At 34.2% G+C, this 21,019-nt stretch overlaps 1 protein-coding gene and 1 pseudogene across 1 annotated transcript; both read left to right on the top strand.

Annotated features, from left to right (window-relative positions):
- Positions 1-6,969: 6,969 nt before the first annotated feature.
- LOC115970628 lies at positions 6,970-9,054 on the top strand (annotated as a pseudogene).
- Positions 9,055-17,135: 8,081 nt separating this feature from the next.
- LOC115972528 (carboxylesterase 1-like) lies at positions 17,136-18,212 on the top strand. Its single transcript, XM_031092847.1, has one exon. The coding sequence runs from the start codon at positions 17,143-17,145 to the stop codon at positions 18,133-18,135; it is 993 nt and encodes a 330-aa protein (XP_030948707.1). The 5' UTR covers positions 17,136-17,142; the 3' UTR covers positions 18,136-18,212.
- The last annotated feature ends 2,807 nt before the right edge of the window (positions 18,213-21,019 follow it).

Raw genomic sequence — 21,019 nt, 5'->3', positions numbered from 1 at the left:
TATGAGTGTTCTCTAATTCTGTGTACTGTAAAGGTTTACAAGTAAGCTGGAATAGATAAATTCAGCCTCAAATCCACAACAATTATGAGTTGGCTGGGCTTTGTGTATACTTTATAATACTCCTGCAGTCCTACTAGCTCTAATCTTTATAGAGACATTTAATTTTGACTTATAAACAAAAGCTATCAAGAGGTTTATCTTATCCTAATCCTTAGACCGTACGTAAACAGCTGCTATTTTATCTTCAAATCAGACATAGGGTTTATTTCTTCTCAAAAAATAAAGTCAAGGAACCAAGGTTGTAGGTTGTAGCCGCCCTTTGCTGTTGATTTGTCCTAAAACGCGTCGCAAAAAGAAAAAAAGAATTGCAAGTTGTATTATACTTTTCTTTTTTTTTTTTTTGCTCTGACGTGTATTATACATTTATACTTTAAGCAAATGGAAAGAGCCGTGCTCTGGTTGTATCTAAACTAAAGTCAACTGCTTTAGAAGATAGATGGCCCTAGAGCAGTAAGAGGGAAGTCTAAGGACTCGTTTGATAATGTTGTTCTAGTAACGTTAGGTGGTAATATTGTTCTAGTAACGTTGTTTATATTTTTAAAAAATACGTGCGAGTGAAAAAGTGTGTGAAAATATGTGTAATATTATTTAAACACTGAAAATTGTTATTTAAACAACGGTAACAAACGGGCCCTAAAATTCCTCATTTGAGAAATCGGTTGTCAAATATTTATTGTTAATGAGTATGCAAATCACATGTCATAAAAAAAATAAAAATTCTTTCAAGTAGATGCCTTTTAGGTCTTTTTCAAACTATTTTGTTGTTATGGGTCTAGATTTATCTCGAATACAGTTTAAAATTTCATGAAATAATCTAGTTCAACAAGAAGAGTGGATGTAAGTTGAGGTTGCCAATTTTGTTTTGGTTATCAATTTATTGCCAACCTTCTTTAATTACTTACTATTCTTTCCCTTTTCTCTTTAGTAATTTCTAACTATTTCTCTTTTTCATGGATGGTATTTGTCAAGTTCATAGGATCATAGGAGCACTGCAACCTGAACCAATAAAATAGGGTTTACTAGATTAGGATTCGATGCAATACCTTAGATATTGCACCGGGTGGAATACCAATTCACCTCATTTGTCTCACAAACTTTTTCTACTTTTTACTTCTTATAAAATTTTTCTTAATTTTTTTTATCAATGGTTGAGATTGAAAGTTACTTTTTGCAACTATCAATCTCAACCATTAAATGTAATTGCATCAGGTGCAATCTGATCTCAATCCGGGTTTACTAGGGAAAAAACTGACCTAATTCAGGTCACTGATTAGGTGATAAGGCTGGGTTGAGGTTTTTTTTTTTTTTTTTTTTTTTTTTTTTTTTTTGTGGTAGCTTGTTTTGGACTTTGGATTATTTCCTTATAATATTTTTTTGGGCGGGTTAGTTTGGACTTAAGTTCTAAAATGGATCCGAATGTTTGGCCTAGGTCCATGCTCAGCCTTGCTTGGACGAAAGGAGCTTGAAGTTTCCTCTAGGCAAATCAAATGTAATTATCACATATTCCTACAATCCTACCACATGTGAGTTAGGAATACCATCCTCAACAATTATACTATTGTAGACACTCGATTTTGTACCCATGATTTAATTAAGGAAGATGACTGGAATGACCATCCATGTACCTCGAAAATCATGATTGCATTACATGCATCAATTTTGATAGGCCAAGAATGTATTGACCCCTTGTGATAAATTAACCAATTGATTTAGCCAAGTTAATTAATTAATTCAATTAACATGCAAAATGTGTAGTAGCACAAACAAATCACAAATTAACTAAATATGCAGCGAAAATTAAATTGACACGGTGATATGTTTACAAATGGGGAAAACCTACACGGCAAAAAATCCCACCGGGTGATTTTAAGATCACCACTCCCGAAAATTCACTATTATCATAACAAGCGGTTACAAGTAAAGGAATCTCAGTACCTTATACCAACCTACAGTTAAACCCTTTCCCCAATACCCAATTAGACTTGTTCTATAGTGACAATTTCTCCTTTTCAATACACAGCTCCTAGTACGTGACTAACCAATAGATGCGTAGATCCCAGTACGCGACTTAATCACCAACTTGAGAAAGATGTTGGCTGCAAAGTTCTTCAGTTTATCACACGATGAAGATCACGAAACCCTTTGGTCACAAAACCCTACAGTGTACAAACACAACAGCCTCTTCAAGAGAAAAATGACTAGGGCAAATTCTGTCTCCGGTCACAATTTGCATGAACAAAACTTTGCTTCACACTTGCGCAACCTTTGACGGCCCTTAAAATAATTCTTATATATGTTTAGGATTGTGAGAAAAGAAAACCTAAACATATAGACACGGATTGGATGAAAATTAGCTCTGAAAAACTGAATTCCATAAACCTTGACAAATAGGGTATCTATCGAGTTAGCTGTCGAGTTTCGAGTTTCAGTAGCTTTTTAAACCTCGATAGATACTAGTTGTCGAGCTAGCTGTCAAGCTTTAAAATCCAGCACTTCTTCACTTGTTTTTTGAATAGATTTGCATGGTTTTAACACTAGAACTTGAAAACTTGTTCCTTGAAGCATTAAACACATCCTAGATCTACCCAATTACAAGTAAAATGTGTTTTGTTAAAGAATTAGCCAATTCTAAAATGACATATGTTCCTAACATCAAATCACATATGTCCTAACAAATTTGTTCTTGCATTACATGCATCAATTTGTTCCTGCATTACATGCATTAATTTGTTCATTACATATCATAAAAATGATTTTGAGATTCTAACGATCGCGATGGTATGTTCAATTTCCAAATCGAACCATCAAATCGAAAGATATCGCATAATCAAATTTGCATAATCAGCATGCATTGTGTCTAGGTAGAGTCGACCACACACGATTAATTTAAATTAATTCTGATTGGTTAAAAAATTAAAATTAATTAAATAATTTTGTGATTGGTTGATAATTAGTATTTAAAATAGGGATGCATGCATAGGAATAAAAGCGATGACTGGTGTGGTGGGCTCTTTTTACAATGTTGGGCTGGGCTGCCTTCGCGGTATTAGGCCTAAATGTTCTGAGTAAGGGAGTCAGGACTGGTCCAACTACAACTTACTTTGGTCCGGCTTGTGCACAAACTATACCTCGTTTGCTAGGCTTTGATTACAGACCCATGGCAGACAGAGCTGCTGCAGGTAAGTTACAACAAGCAAACATGATAAAGACAATACAAGAAATAATAGACAAAATGAATAAAAGGGAGCGACAAGCGGCAACTCGTAGGCCGAAAGTAGAGAAATAAACGATGAACAATAATAATGAGTTTATTGAATTAAAGAGGGAAAACTTAGTCTGCCATGCCAAATAATGTTGCGGAGCCGAAACCAAGAAGGTAAACTACTTCCTCAATGCGACTAATCTCCCAGTGGAAAGAAATTAATTGCTTTAAGGGAATGGGCCTGAATGGTTCATGTTTAATGGGGATCCTCTGTCTTTTTTATAGAGAGCAGGGCTTTAGAGGGAGAGAGGAGATCAACCTATTGGTGCATACCTGCCATTCTATACTCTCTATTCTCTATCCTTCCTAGTTTTTCATTTCTTTCTTTCTTTTCTTCCTTTTCTTTCTCCGTGTTTTCTTATTTTGTTGTGATACTCTCCTAGAGGTTGCTATTATAGTGTTTTTGTGATTGTGATCCTCCTCCCTTTTATTGTGCACGGAAAAACCCCTTTTTATAGTGCTTGCCGTGACCAGATTTTACTATTTTAGCCTTTAACAACCTTTGTCTGGTCTAGGTATCCTTGCCGACCACTTACTGGTTTGCCAGCCACCACCATTCACCTGTGCTGGCCGTGACACCAAACAAAGAAGACTATTTTGTTTGTTTACCTGCCATGCTACAATGTGAGTGCTCTCTCTCTCTCTTCCTATCCCTCATGGCATGCACTTAGTGGTCCTAGCTCATCCTTGCTTCTTTTAGGTGGTATGTCATCCCAGCAGGACGTATCCCCCAAAAAAGCCCAAGCAGGAGCTCCAGAATAGGTTTTCTCCTCTCCCCACTGCTAGACCATGCCCTCTTACCTCTGACCCATGACCTTACCACCTCCTGTATTGGCTGAATATAGGCTGGTGATGTTTGGGCCTTGCACGTGCTTCATTTCCATGTATATTCGAAATCTGCCTGTTGCTCACGCGTTCTCCGTCGTCTGGAGACTTGTCTGTACATCCTACAGCCTATCCTTGGATTCTTATGGCGTGAACCATTTTCTAGCTTCTCATTCTTTAAAGCCTGCTCCTTTCGGGACTGGGCTTTTGCTTGGCTGTGGGCTTTTCCTCCTTCGGCCCACTCCTTTGTTCTTTTCTGCAGTCTTTGTGTGTCTTGCCGTATTACTTTGCCATTCCTGTCGTGGTGTTATTTGACCCCAAGCCTGCTGGGCCTCTTTGGGCTTGTTGCTTATTCTTCCCTCAATGATGCAGTATAGTCATTTGAGCCTTTTTTTTGTTACGTTGGGCATCCTTGGCCCATTTACTCTTCTTGGGCCCTTTTGGCCCTTTTCCTAGCTCTGCATTCCCATGGGCTTTACTAATTCCTTTGGGTTTCCCTGGCCCAATTACTCTATCCTTCATCCTTGGGGTTCATGGACTTTCCATCAACGTTGTGGCCCATTCTCACTTTTCTACATCACATACTGCCCATGAGTTTGATTCTTCTCTCTTTCCTGGCTCCTTTAGGCTCGTCTACTTCCTCAAGGCCCATTTGCTTATTTTATGGGCCTACAATCCATTATTTCTGCCATTTGGGCTTAATGGTTTTTCTATCCACTTACTAACTCTTTTTTGCCCATGTTGTTGGGCTTCTTCTTTCTATTGGGCTTCCAAAAATGATCATCAACAACTGGATAACAATAAAATTGTGGATAACCTAAACTTTATCAAGATTTATTTTAAGGAATTCATTCACAAGATAATTGTTCCTAAAAAGTCTGAATTATCCAAAAAATAGATAAAAAAAAAATCATGGGCTAAGGCTAAAAACACGTCTAGGTGCAAGGACTGGATCAAAAAACCCTAGAAAGAGAGTCCAAAAGGTACCTAAACACGAAAGAACGTTTGGCATCCAAGAGCACCATTTGGCACTTTTGGAGTGGCACTTTAAAAGTGCCGAATTGGCTCCTTTTAGGATTTGGCCCAACTCCATTCAAGTGACGATAAGGCACACCCTTTTCGATCTTTCCGCAGAAGAATGCGTCTCGATTCGCATTCTACACATCAGAGCTATTTTTTAGAGTCTTCTGGTCTTTATAAATAAAGACTGAATCTCATAATTCAACACCTCTTTTCCTATGCTCTGAAAGGAATACATTTTGAGGCTCTCAAATTGCTGATATTTGCTGATCCTCTCTTATATTTACTGCTGAAATTAGGGTTTTTAGGTTTCAAAGATAATTGAATAAATTTCTTTGAACCCTAAAACATCCTCTCAAGAACAAGAAGTGCTCCATGCAAGAGGTTGTTTTCAATCACCCTATTCCTTTTCTTTATGTCTTTTTTATGTTGTTGAATGTTTTTCTTTATCCATGAGTTATTAATCATTGTTTTGTTAAAGCATGATCTTTTTTTTTTTTTTTTTTAAATAATTGTTATGATCTCTTTCTTAATTCCAATAATCTGCATATGATTGATGCTTTTTCTTAAAATAAAAATGGATCTGCATCTTTCTTAGATATAGATTTGAATTTTTCTCAAACAAAAAAATGAATCTGCATCTTCATTAGATACAGATCTAAATTTTTCTCAAATCAAAAACTGATTTGTATCTTTCTTATATACAGATCTGATTTTTTTTTTTTTTTTAACATATGCAGATTTCGAAACAAAGAAAAAGATTATGCATGAATGTGTTTATTGTTGTTTGTTGTGTTTAGTCCATGTTGCATAAATTTATCTTATGAATAAAATTCTCTTCTCAAAAAAATCTTTTTCATATTTTTTAGACATATAAAAACAGATCTGGTTTTTTTGTCATCAAAAAACCATTTTGTTAGTTCTTAAAAACAGATCTGGTTTTTCAGTCATCAAAAAACCATTTTTTTTTTTAATTCTTAAAAATAGATCTGATATTTTTCAAATCAAAAGACTTTGTTTTATGTAATAAACACAAATTTGAATTTTTATCTCCAAAAACCATTTTTTTAGATTCTCAAAAGCATATTTGATTTTCTTTACAAACTAAAATCAATTTCTTTTAATCCCCAAAATAGATCTGGATTTTCCACCAAGAACCATTCTTTTTTATTATTACAAAAGATATGATATTTTCAAAATCAAAATAAGATCAAATTTTTTTATCACTAAAACAGATCTGAATTTTTTTAAACAAAGAAGAGGATTCATTCATAAATAAATTTGCATGATTTAGTTTTGTTTCACATGTTCAACATATCATTCATATCATGCATAAAGGGTACATAGGTAACAAGAGTCTAAAAGACTAGACTTTGTCTAAGCGGAATGGGTGCCTAACACCTTCCCATTCCATAACCTAACCTCTGAATTTAGCTTTTTGGATAAGTAGATCTAAGCCTTGTCTTTATTTTATTTTGGGTAGAATGTAACTAGGACAAAAAACTATGTATTTTTGATAGATTGTAACTAGGACCCAAATCCATGTAATTTTCAAATTTTCAATTATGTAATCTTTTTTATTCAATCAATGAAAGGATACTATTCAATTATGTTTTATTATTTTCTTTTTTTGTATAAAAAATAAGTGGAGACTTCACACGACTTACACAAAAAGAAAAGTGCCCTAAAAAATACCCAAATCTCTTTTTTTGAGAGACACCCCAATTTTGGCGGTCTTTCACAACTATTAGCAAATTTATTCCTAACACTCCCTCTCAGATCCAATCTTAGCTCATCAAAAAATGTCAAGTCAAACACCTACATCAAACCCCACCACAGATCCCTACCAATACCTCCAAATAGTAAACAACTCTGACGGCACCATCACACGCCACCGCGAAATCCCAAACACCCTAGCCACACCAGATCCCGACCACCCCACTCCAGTTCTCTCCAACGACATCCCTCTAAACCAGGGGTGGCAAATGGGTGGGTTTGGGGTGGACATAATTAGGTTGGGTATATAAAACTTATTTACCTATTAAAACCCATTTAACTAATTGCTTCTAACCCAAATCCAACCCAACCCAATTATTATGGGTAAACCCCAACCCACCCAATTACCCAATTATCAAAATTACCAAAATGCCACTAAAGTGAAAATGAAGCTTCAATTTTTTACACACACACACACACACACACACACACACACACATATATATATATATTAAACTAGTAACTTTTTTTTTCCCAAGTTTAATCTAATAATTTAATTTTCCCAAGTTTTATTTTTTATTTTTTTATTTTTATGATAAAATTTTTTAATCGATTTTTTTAAACCAATAACTTTTTTCCAGAACTGTTTTTCATTTATCTACTCCGATTTTCCATCACTTTCCTTCATTTTCCTTTCCAACCTTCCAAACAGAGAATAAGCCAATAAACATCAATGGAGAAATTCAAAACCCTAGAAATCTTGCAGAAAACCCCAAACTCTCGTGTCTTCCACCTCTACCTGAACCGTCCATCTCATCGCAACGCACTTTCATGCAACTTCTTCTCCGAATTCCCCAAAGCCCTCGCCTCCCTCGACCAAAACCCTAACGTCAACGTTGTAGTCCTCTCTGGCGTCAGAAACCACTTCTGCGATGGGATCGACCTAGGAACCCTCGGCTCGATCTCCAAAAATTCCGACTCCGATGACCGCAAATGCGGTGGAGAGAAGCTCCAGAGACATATCAAGTACCTCCAGGGTGCGGTCATCGCGATCGAGCTGTGCCGGAAGTCAGTGATTGCTAGTATCCAAAGGGCGTGCATTGGCAGTGGAATTGATATCTTCACCGCTTGTGACATAAGGTTTTTTTTTTTTTTTTTTTTTTTTGTGGGAAAGGCTGGGTTGAATTTGGGTGTATTGTTTTTGGGTTCAATGAGTTTTTAGTTAAAACCCAATAATATCTGGGTCTAATTGGGTTGATGCCTATTTAACCTAATTAATAATTTAGTGAGTTTGGGTGGACAAATGGGTTTGGAATCACTTTGCCACCCCTACTCTAAACCAATCAAACAAAACCTGGATCAGAATATTCCTACCCAAACAAGCACCCGATAATACCTCTCCTTCCAAACTGCCTCTCATAGTGTACTTCCATGGAGGAGGGTTCATTCTTTACAGTGCATCCCCAACAGTGTTCCATGACTTTTGCGCAAACATAGCCATTGATGTCAATGCTATCATCGTATCAGTTGACTATCGTCTTGCTCTTGAGCATCGTTTGCCTGCAGCTTACGATGATGCTGTGGAAACACTGCACTTGATCAAAACCAACCAAGATGAATGGCTTACGAAATATGCTGATTTTTCTGACACTTATTATGGGTTCTAGTGCAGGCAGCAACGTGGCCTAACATGCGGGACTACGTGTAGCTTTCGAAGTTGAAAATCTTGAGCCTTCGATAATAATCAAAGGACAAATACCGCACCAACCATTTTTTGGTGGGACCCAGAGGACTTAATCAGAACTAAGACTGGTCAGTGATTCTGTGTTGCCACTGTTTGTGAATGACCTTATGTGGGAGCTATCGTTGCCAATTGGCGTTAACCGTGATCATGAGTATTGCAATCCAACGGTGGGTGGTGGATCTCAGAGGTTGGAGTCTTGGAGAAGATTAGATTGCTGGGATGGAGGGTCTTGGTGATTGATTGCAAAGGGGACCCACTGATCGACCGTCAGATTGAGCTGATTAAGATGATGGAAGAGAAGGGTGTAGTTGTGGTGAGTCAATTGGACGAGGGTGGTCACCATGGTGTAGATCTTCAAGACCTGTCCAGGGTTAAGGCAATGCATGTGGTCTTAAAGAATTTCATGCTACCTTTCTTGGTTGTTTAGGAAAAATAATGGGTCTGCTTTATTTTAGAAAAATCATATAGTAAAATTACTAAATTTACTTGTTTTTCGTTATTTTTGGTTTCAAATTTCAATATATTGAAATAGAGCACTGCCTTAATTTGTTATTGTTTAATTCATATTTCAAATCTTATATATATTAACACTGCTATAGAAAATGTAGGTATATTTTAAGGGAGATATTACGTTTACAACATTTTTACAACAAATTATAGGTGGTTAGTTGTTATTGGTTCAAATTTCAAACTAACGCTAAAATTACTTTTTTGCCCCAATAATATCAACTAGTAACAACTTGCCACTTAGAATTTGTTATAAAAATGTTATAGACATATCATTTTTCATATTTTAAATGTTTTTAGGACTTATACCCGCATTTTTAGAACTTATAGACTTTTTTTTTTTTTTTTTTTGTGTGTGTGTGTGTGGAAGTATTGTTTCATTTAGCAATTTTCTTTTCTATGAATGAGATTTTATGTTTCCTTTAGTTCTCTCTCTCATTACATACCCGATATATCATATACTCTCTTATCACTACAAGAAATCTGGGTTCAGGCGGCGTTTTTTTTAGCGATGTTTTTAAATCTGCCGCTATAAGTGGTATATTGCGACGTTTCTGATTAGCGCCGCTAAAGAGTGTGCTTTTGGCGACGTTTTTTAAAAAACGTCATTATAACCCAGAATAATAGCGACGTTTCTTAAAACGTCGCAAGAATTACATTTTCAGCGGCATTTATTTTTCTTATAGCGACGTTTTCGTAAAACGTCACTATAGTTATTGACACCACTCTGTAGCTTCTCGCCAAAAGAAAAGATAAAATAAGCAAAACTGTATAGCGTCGTTTTTATAGCGACGTTTTGCAAACGTCGCTATATGTTCCCTACAGAATTTTCATTCTTCCCGCACAAAGTTTCGCCCAACTTTTCATTTCCCACTTTTTTTTTACATTTCTTTTTTTTTTTTTTTTTTTTCTTCCTACACTCTTTTTTTATTTCATGTCTTTCTTTTTCTTTGTTCATTTGTGTACCACCTCTCTCTCTTCCTATAACTCATCTTCTCACTCTTCCCTCTTGCTGCCGCCGCCACCGCTCCCACCCTAGCCTAGCCACGACCCACCACCCACCACCACTTCCCTCACCCTAGCCTAGCCGCCGATCTGTCCTAGCCACCACCCGCCGCCATCGTCGTAGCCACCACGGCCGTCGTCGTCCTCCATCGATTCAGACTTCGCATCTTCATCATATCGCTTTCTTCAAACCTATTTTTCTTAAAACACACTGTTTTGCCCTCAAAGCCACTAAGTCAATTCAACCAACCCATCTTGCTATCTTCCTCCACCACTTCCGCCGATAAAACCATCGTCTCCGACAAGGAAAGGTACAATTTTTTTCAACGAAAAGAGTAAATTGATATCTTTTTGTCTTCTATTGATATTTATGTTGTATTGTTATTCAATATTTAAATAGCTATTATTTGTTTTGTTGTTAGATTTGATAGATTTATTCAGTGGTTGACTTGGATGAGCTTTGTAGAAATACTCATTTAGACAAGTTTATTATAATAAAGGTTTAAGAATTGTACGTAGCTAGGAGTGGTTTAGTTTTGCTAGTAGTGAGTTTGGAATTTCTTTTTATTTTTTTTATTTTTTATTTTAGTGAGGTGAAAATAAGTTGGATTTGGCTATAAACTGGAACAAAAAACTTGGTAAAATTTTATAAAGTTGTACTTAGGAAAAAGAATTAACTTAGTATATAAACTATTAAACCATAACAAACGACACACTTATAATGTTTTTGAACAAATTTGTGTCATTATTTTGTTTATCATAGAAAAATGGGGGCCACCATTTCAGAGCAAAATTCTATGAATTTTATAATGAGTTTCCACCGAAAAAAGTGGAAGACAAAGGCTATTTTAAATCTTTTTAAATTTTTACATATTCAAGGTTGAAGATCTCATCTAATAATATTAAAACTTATGGATCCTTGAATTATAGTTTTGTGCTAAAAATTGTATCCATAGTTTTATATAGCTGAGTGAATACCCAAATGGCTACAAAAGATGAATAGTAGTTCCAAAAAGTTCAGTCAATGACTCAATGTACTCAATTCCTTGCATCCTCGCTCAGAAATGTGGCAATTATCATTTTTAAGTGATAGATGAACCTGACTTTTTGTTTCTTTAGATCTCCCACACGACATTAATAACCTAATGGACCACAAGATCATTCTCGCAATTAATGTGAGAACTAGTATTTTCTTATCAAGCAAATTGAGTTTGGCTCAACTCCTTGAACAAAAAAAATCTTTGTCTCCCTCTAATAATTGGTAATAAGCACTGCATGCTTGGCCTTTAGAACCTCAGTAAAATTTAATAGAAAATTCAAAATTCTATTAGGCACATTTTTTATATATTATTTGTAAAATTTAATATTTGTCTCCCTCTATCACAAGTGGTTCTTGCAATGGGAGAAAAATCAAATGAAATAAGAAGAATCATAGGTAGCTTTGGCTAACCGATATCTCTGACGCTTAGGATATGTAAAAAGATCCAATATGCTTTTCTTTAACTTTTTTTAGTTTTTTATTTTAAGTGATCCAATCTACAATCAAAGAGTCTAAATCAAGATCATGTGCAATCTCTCTCACCTTTATTTGCCTTCCACATCATTTAAGTGTCTTATTTTATTTTGCAGGTTAAACACTCATTTATTGTGATAAGTTTGGATTTCTTTTGGAAAGGTGTTTGCTTGGCTTGAGTATGGTAAGTAATTTTTGCTTAAAACTTTGTACTTGAGATGTTGATAATTGTGTTGGGGTGGATTGTTGAGTTGGAGCAAGCGGGTGGCTTGCATGATGCTATAAGGCGGTTTACATTCATATTAGAAGTGTTTATTATTTTTTGAAAATTTAGATGGATTTTTTTAAGCTATATTTGTTGATTACTTTTTGGATTTCAATACTTGTAAGCATTTTATATTTGTGATTATGATAATTGTATTGGGTGGATTGTTGTGTTGGAGCAAGCGGGTGGCTTGCATGGTGTTATAACATAGTTTATATTCATATTGGGAGTTATTATTATTTTTTGAAAATTTGGATATTGTTGAGTTATGTTTGTTGATTACTTTTTGGATTTCAATACTTGTAAGCATTATATATTATTATATTGATAATTGTATTTGGTGGATTGTTGTGTTGGAGCAAGCGGGTGGCTTGCATAGTGTAATAAGATCATTACAATTGATATTTGGAGTGTTTATTAAATTTGAAAATTTGGATGGATATGATTGAGTTATATTTGTTGACTTCTTTTTGGACTTCAATACATGTAAGCATTCTATATTTATGATTATGATAATCGTAATGGGTGGATTGTTGTGTTGAAGCAAGCGGGTGACTTGCATGATATTATAAGGTCATTGCAATTTATATCGAGAGTGTTTATTAAATTTGGAAATTTGAATGAATATGGTTGAGTTATATTTGTTAATTTGTTTTTTGATTTCAATACTTGTAAGCATTTTATATTTGTGATTATGATAATTGTATTGGGTGAATTATTGTGTTGGAACAAGCGGGCGGCTTGCATGGTGTTATAAGGCGGTTTGCATTCATATTGTGAGTGTTAATTATATTTTGGAAATTTGGATGTTTTTGAGTCATGTTTTTTGATTACTTTTTAGATTTCAATACTTGTTATATTGATAATTGTATTGGGTGGATTGTTGTGTTGGAACAAGTGGGTAGCTTGCATGGTATTGTAAGGTTGTTTCGATTGATATTGGGAGTGTTTATTAAATTTAGAAATTTGGATGAATATGGTTGAGGTATATTTGTTGATTTTTTTTATTTATTTTTTTGGGTTTTCAATACTTGTAAGCATTCATGATTTCATTTAAAAGTTCTAAAACTAAGCTTTTTTTTTCTTTAACAATTATGTTATGGGATTACAATTATTACTTGATCAGTGGTATTGAGCTGTGTTTGTGTGTTATTGTATTAGAAATTATAATTAATACTTTATATGAAATTATAGTAATTTCTTTATAATCTTGGAAAATGAAGAAAGCTGTGGCTTTTTTTTTTTTTTTTTTTTCTTCGGCATGTTCATTTGGTGTTATTGGCCTAGGTGTTGGGGTTTCACTCTTGTCGTGAGTATATAATCTCAACTAAATGCTCTTTTTTCTTTATATATATATATATATATATATATTGTTACTAAATTTTCATGCACCATGACTCATTAAAATTTTCTGCAATGGCACCCTTATTTGCCTTAAACATCATTTAAGTGTCCTATTTTACCTTGCAGGTTAAGCACTTATTTATTGTGATAAGTTTGGATTTTTTTTTTTGAAAAGGTGTTTGCTTGGCTTGAGCATAGTAAGTAATTTTTTCTTAAAACTTTGTACTTGGGATGTTGATAATTGTCTTGGGGTGGATTATTGAGTTGGAGCAAACGGGTGACTTGCATGGTGCTATAAGGTTGTTTACATTCGTATTGGAAGTGTTTACTATTTTTTGAAAATTTGGATGAAAATTTTCATGTGTATTCCTATTTGTTTTGTTTGTAAAGAGTTTTAAAGTTATCTTGTATAATCTTATTTGCATGTTTATGAAACTAAGTAGTTATGAAGTTGTTGTATACTATAAGACAAGTTTATGTGTAATCCTCTTTAGATGATTTTTGCATATTTCTTAAGAGGTTAAATGCTTAATCCATTTGTGTGAATGAGGATATTGATAGATTTGATATGGTTTATTTATTATATTTAAGATTATGTGTAATCTTATTTGCATGTTTATGAAACTAAGTGGTTTTGAATATATTGTGCACTATATTTAAGTGTATGTGTAATTCTACTGCCATAATTTTTGCTTAAGTTTGTAGAAAGTGAATCGTTATGATAACTTGGAGGAGCGAGTAACCCAAATGATGCAACCAATGCAAAATCGAAAAAATCATTCTTCAGAAGCTAGACGAGTATTAGATTTTAATGTTTTAAGAATGTAATGGGTGTTTAAATTTTTTAAGTATAGCAACTATTATTTTGTTATTCAAAATGATTTCTTTATGAACTTATTAGATAGGTGGTTTAGGTTTAGATCATCAATTTTCAACTCCTCATAGATTGCAAGCTTCATCCCATCAAGAAACTAGCACATAGCGGTAAATGCAATGTTGTAGTGTTTTATAAGGACTCTATCCATAGTTGTTTTGAACAACCACATTTATTTTGGAAGTATTTTACCTTGTTTATAATATTGTCATAGTTTGGGTTGTGGTTCTTTTTGTGTAGGTAGACAAGTGTCTTGTTACAATCACATTTATTTTAGAAGTATTGTACTTTGTTTATAATATTGTCATAGTTTAGGTGGTTTTTTTTTTTTTTTTTTTTTTTTTGGCAGGTAGACAAGTGTATTGGTATTAAATATATATATATATATATATATAGTTATATATCTATTTGAATCTATGGTTAATGTGTTACTATGCTAGTTTGGACATTTGTTATTTTTGGACATTTATTGTTGAATATTGATGATTAGGTTGTTATTGTGGAATATCGTGTATTAGGCAAATCATTAGTTTGGACATTTGTTAGTTTGAGCAAGTTTATATAGTAGCATTTTTAATGTAAAAAAATAATGAGCAAGTTTTAGCGACGTTTTAAAAACGTCACTAAAAACTATTAGGAAATTTTTTTTCCGACGTTTTCAAAAACGTTGCTATAGGACTAGTTATTTGTGGCGTTTTAAAAGCGCCGCTAAGTGTATTTTCCTAAATTATATACGAAAATGTTATATTATATAGTGACGTTTTAAAAAACGTCACTAAAAGTTTTTGAACGTCATTAAAGATTCATATATGGTGACGTTTTCAAAAACGTCGCAATAGACCTATAGTGACCAGCCTATTGCGACGTTTTTTAACGTCGCAAAAAAAACGTTGCTGTAGTATATAGCGACGTTTTTTATGTTTTTAGCAACGTTTTACAAACGTCGCCTATAGCCAAATTTCTTGTAGTGTATGTTCTTAAAGTTAAAAATAAATAAATAAATAAATGATCGACCAACTAACCACTGAATTAAGAAGTAGCAAAGCACGGAAGTTTTATAGGCTATTGATAAGAAGTAACAACGACCCTTTACATTTGGCTCAATTTAGTCATAAAGATAAAGTTTTATAGGCTATTGATAAGTTCAGTGGCAACGGCCAAGAAAACATGCCAAACTGAGATTTCATTTTTGGTACAAAAAATATGAATACAAAAATCTTTATCATGAAAGAGATATATAGTAAGATTAAAAACTAAATTAATCTCTTCTTCACATGCCCGTTTGATCATTGAATTTATAGGATAATTTAAAGATGGTGTTGTCCAGAAAGCCTTGATGATGAATAGGATACTTTTTAAGAGTCTTATCAATTGGGCAATACAGAACTGGAAAGGAAAAAGTACTTTAAGGGCTGATTGTTGTAATCAAGGACGGAACCACATTGGGGTTGGAGGGCCATGGCCCCCTCAACTTTTTAAAAAATTTCACTTCTATATATATGTACACAAAAAGTTTAAAGATTACACCCCAAAATTTATATTCTTGGCCCTCCTACCCAAAGAAAATTACAAATTGACCCTTGAAATCCAAAAGGAAAAATAGACCGATTATTTGACCTACCCTTTTGCCCAATTGGCCAATTGTCTCAAGAATAACAACAACAACAACAACAAAAACTTAAAACAAATAAAAATACCCAACTAAACAAATCATAGATCTGGATAATAAGAATACCCTTTAGACAAAAAAAAAAACCATCATTTAACAAATCAAAATCTGTTCTATACAACAAAAATACCAATAAAAAAATCATAAACCACAAATTCTCTCACTCAGTCAAGATTAGGAGAAAATATAACTTTCATTCTTCTATTCACTGCTCCACTCCAATGACATCGATTAATGCCGCCAACCGCTGTACAAAACAATCCGTTAGCATCTCCACCTCTTGGTCAATCCCCTATCTCTAACTCTCTCTCTCTCTCTATATATATGATGTCTTGTGAAGAGTGAGTAGACGTATGACCCTCTAACTTTTAATAAATAAATAAAAATATAAACGTATGGCTATAATTTATATATCAGAAGATAAGAATGTGTAATAAATTATAGGGGTAATTACACACTTTTCCTTTGAGGTTTGGGGAAATGACATTCTACCCCAAACTTGAAGGGAAAAAATATATTTTCCCCCAGTTAACATCTGATTGACCAAACTTAGTTAAATTAAAATTTAAGATGTTGTGAGTGAATTTTGCTTGGTATTTTTTTTTTCTTTTTTCAATGGGTTATAGAGAGATTTTTCATTACAAGTGTTTTGGTGCTTAATAAATTTTGCATTTTTATTCTAAATTTATCAATTTTTTTAACTAATTATTGTTAAATTTTTGTAAAGAGATTCTTATAAAAATTTAGAATATTTCATTACGAATATAAACAAAAAGGGGGAGGAGTGTTAATTTATTCAAATCTCAAGGAAGGCTTGGGGTCCTCCAAATTTTTAAAAGAGTGGAGTATAATTACCTAAAAAAAAGAAAAAAAAAAAAAAGGAAAGAAAGAAAGAGAAACTCATTTAAGTAGACCTTTTAGTTCTTTTTCAAACTATTTTATTGTTATGGGTCTAGCTTTGTCTCTAAGACAGACAAAAATTTGAAGAGTGCATGTAAGTTGAGGTTGCCAATTTTGTTTTGGTTTATCAAATTATTGTTAACCTTCTTACTTTCTAATCTTTCCCTTTTCTCTTTAATAATTTCTGGCTATTTTCTTTCCCATGGATGATATCAGTGCCAACTAGTTGTAATTTTATTGCAAGTGATATGCTTCACGCATATTATTGCTGAAATTTATTAAACTAATTGAGTCAAATTAAAACATTGACCCAATTAACGAAGCCACATGTGACTGAGTTGGGAATACCACTCTGATTCCTCAACAACTACTATTAGCAAATTTATTTCCTACACTCCCTCTCAGATCCAGTCTCAGTTCATCAAAAGGAGTCCAAAAATGTCAGGTCAAACACCTCCATCAAACCCCACCACCACTGATCCCTACCAATACCTCCAAATAGTCAACAACTCCGACGGCACCATCACACGCCACCGCAAAATCCCAAACACCCCAGCCACACCAGATCCTGACCACCCCACTCCAGTTCTCTCCAAAGACATCCCTCTAAACCAATCAAACAAAACCTGGGTCAGAATATTCCTACCCAAACAAGCACTCAATAATCCCTCTTCTTCCAAACTGCCTCTCATAGTTTACTTCCATGGTGGAGGGTTCATCCTTTACAGTGCATCCTCAACAGTGTTTCATGACTTTTGTTCAAACATTGCCATTGATGTCAATGCTATCATCGTATCAGTTGACTATCGTCTTGCTCCTGAGCATCGTTTACCTGCAGCTTACGATGATGCTGTAGAAACACTGCACTTTATCAAAACCAACCAAGATGAATGGCTTACAAAATATGCTGATTTTTCTAACACTTCTATTATGGGTTCTAGTGCAGGTGGTAACGTGGCCTACCATGCAGCACTACGTGAAGCTGATCAAATTGAAAATCTTGAGCCTTTGATAATCAGAGGGCTGGTATTGCACCAACCATATTTTGGTGGGACCCAGAGGACTGAGTCAGAGCTAAAATTGGCCAATGACCCTGTGTTGCCACTGCCACTGTTTGTGAATGACCTTATGTGGGAGTTATCGTTGCCAATTGCCGTTGACCGTGATCATGAGTATTGCAATCCAACGGTGGGTGGTGGATCTCAGAGGTTGGAGAAGATTAGATTGCTGGGATGGAGGGTCTTGGTGATTGATTGCAAAGGGGACCCACTGATTGACCGTCAGATTGAGCTGGTTAAGATGATGGAAGAGAAGGGTGTAGTTGTGGTGAGTCAATTTGACGAGGGTGGTCACCATGGAGTAGATCTTCAAGACCTGTCCAGGGCTAAGGCACTGAATGTGGTCTTAAAGAATTTCATGCTAACTTCCTAATTGGCTATCCAGGAAAAATAATGGGTCTGCTTTATCTTAGAAAAATAAAAAAATAAATTACTAAATTTACTTGTTTTTCGTGATTTTTGGTATCGATTTTCCATATATTGAAATGGAGTGCTGGCCTAATTTATTATTGTTAAATTCATATCTCATATATATATATATATATATATATATATTTCTTTTCATATACCCATTGATGGAGCAACTAACCACCAAGCTAAGAAGTAGCAAAGCACAGAAGATTGCTAATCATGCAACAAAGTATAGAAGAAGCAGAACACTATATATTATTTCGAATAACAACTACCCTTAATTTACATTTGACTCAATTTAATTAGTCATAAATATAGAGTTTTATAGGCCATTGTTAAGTTCAATGGCTACGGCCAAGAGGACTTGGCCAAACCAAGATTTCATTTTTAGGACAAAAATATGAAAACAAAAATCTTTACCATGGAAGAGATATATAGTAAGAATAAAAGCTAAATTAATCTCTTCTTCACATGCCCATTTGCTCAAAGAATTTAGAGAATAATTGAATTAAAGATGGTGTTCTTGCTCAAAGAATTTAGAGGATAATTTAATTAAAGATGGTGTTGTCAAGAAGGCCTTGATGATGAATGGGATACTCTTATCAATTGGGCAATACAGAACTGGAAAGGAAAAGTGTAAGGGCTGATTGTTGTAGGCTAGGCTTTAGTGCTGGTATATACCATGTTAAGCACCAAAAATTGTGAGAACAGAGGAACAAATTTTAGGGGTCATAAAGGATTAGGTGAAAAACTGGATTGAAAGCTGTGAGAACAGAGGAACAAATTTTAGGGGTCATAGAGAATTAGAAGAAGAACAGGATTGAAAGTAAAGGTCTATATCCCAGCTCTAGTATATTTTTCTTCAACATATGGGGCATCTCAGATGTTGTATTTAAGCCTAAAGTTTGATTTGTGTGGCGGTACTGCACACTCCAATTGTTGTAGATTGATAGATTCTTCTTCTTGTTATTTTGGTTTGTTGGTTGATGGGATTTTGTCCTAGTTCTCTGCCTTTGGGTAGTCAGTCTCAATTGTGTAGTTTAGCTACTGTTGTCTTCTTGTTCTTGGCCATGTTGCTGCCTTTGGCTGTTGTGGCTGGTTTTCCAATTTGTTGCTTAGTATAATTCACTTGATTATCAGAAAAAGAGAAGCTAAATTAATTCATGAAAAATAAAACTAAATTTCTATTCAATATTAACCAAATATAAATAAGAGAAAAAACTTAAGATAATTACCTTTTAATACACATGAATTTATCAAGAGCCTTATAATTTAGTGGCATAGTCTATTCTTTTTTATTAGGAGAACCATGATTCAAATCCCTCCTTGTTGCATTATTTAGTTATTTAAAAATAAATAAATACATTTGAACTCATTATATATCCACTATTCTTACACAAAAGTATCAAAAATCAACGAGTTGCCAAATAAAATAAATAAATACCATATTAGAATTGTTGTTGAAATTGATTTTACCAAAAGATGTGGCAGAAATGAGGCATGGACCGAGTCACTATCTTGAGACAAATCGTGCCGTCTACGGTATATCCGATGTAGTTAGACAATATATTTTTGCATGTTGTCCCCAGGATACAACAGCCCAGCCACCTTTACTGATTATCCTTGTGAGCCTACATTGCTTATAGGATATAAGCTCTCTATAGTACTTTCTTTTCCTAGAAAATTTAGTAAAAGATAATATATTTTTGTGAATAGTAAGAAGCAATAGATGGTAAGTGTTTAGAACAATAATAAAAATTGTTTTTGAAAGTCTGTAGCTTTTGTTATTCAAAAATAATGTGTATCTTGAAACTTTTATTTCTTTCCATATTTATAGAGCCGGACATGTAATTTGTCCTTAGCCAAAGAATCAAAAGGGTTTGATATCAATTAAATGGTCATAAAATTGTTGAAATCAATATATGATCAAAAGGTTTCTTTATATATATATGTATGTATGTATGTATGTATGTATTATATATAAACCAGTCATCAAAAGTCTTTGCCAATGTATATACGTTGAAACAAGTTAATAGCCAAATTAAGTTGTCTTTTAGTGTCATAATGCTATTGAAAACAAAACAACAGCCCATAATGTGTCTGATATTTAGATATCAATTAATATTTTCCTTCAAAACTTTGACTATACACAATAGTTACAACCAAGAATGGAAAGCAAGTTGTAATGCTATAAACCATTAACGGTAAATTATATAAATATATAGTTGTATAATTTTCTGATACTTTTCATCTATAACGTAACTATTAAATATATAAAAAGAAACATTTTAAAGCGTAAGTTTATAAATGAAAGTATACTAAAACCCAGTTATCAAAAGGATCAAAATTGAAACAAAACAAGATCTAAATGGTTTTGGCCAAAAATAAAAATGTAGCGCCCACCCCTATGCGATGCGAAACGAACCCAAAATTTTTAGCAAAAAAGAAGAAGAAGAAGAAATGAAGTCCCAAATCTCTCTTCTTCTTCTTATTCTTGTTGTTGATGGCAGATTTGGTAAGTTGGTGATGATGGTAATGAACGAGAGGTTGATGAAGAGAATGAAGAGGAGGATCTTTGCCAATCTCTACGACTTCCATACCTTCCCCACCACTACCACCACCAACACTGAGGATGAGCAACCCTTCAGAGTAAAGATGAGTGCTTTTCTGGAAAAACATGCTCACCTCATGCACTTGAGCTCTGCCGCCGTGCTTCCCGCTTTTCTAGACTTGGTTGTTGGAGCATCATCGTTGGGTGATTGGCAAATTAAAGGTGGTGTGGGTGATGGCAGATTAGCCCTGGGCGTTGATGAGAGGGAGAGAGAAACAGAGATGAGAGGGATCAA

This window comes from Quercus lobata, chromosome 12 (genome assembly GCF_001633185.2).
Source record: "Quercus lobata isolate SW786 chromosome 12, ValleyOak3.0 Primary Assembly, whole genome shotgun sequence".
Lineage (NCBI taxonomy): Eukaryota > Viridiplantae > Streptophyta > Magnoliopsida > Fagales > Fagaceae > Quercus > Quercus lobata.
The sequence above is the reverse complement of the archived record's forward strand: the minus strand, read 5'-3'. Positions and strand labels throughout refer to the sequence as shown.

Coding starts and splice junctions, on each gene's coding strand:
- LOC115972528 (XM_031092847.1), top strand. CDS start 17,143: ATGTCAGGTCAAACACCTCCATCAAACCCCACCACCACTGATCCCTAC.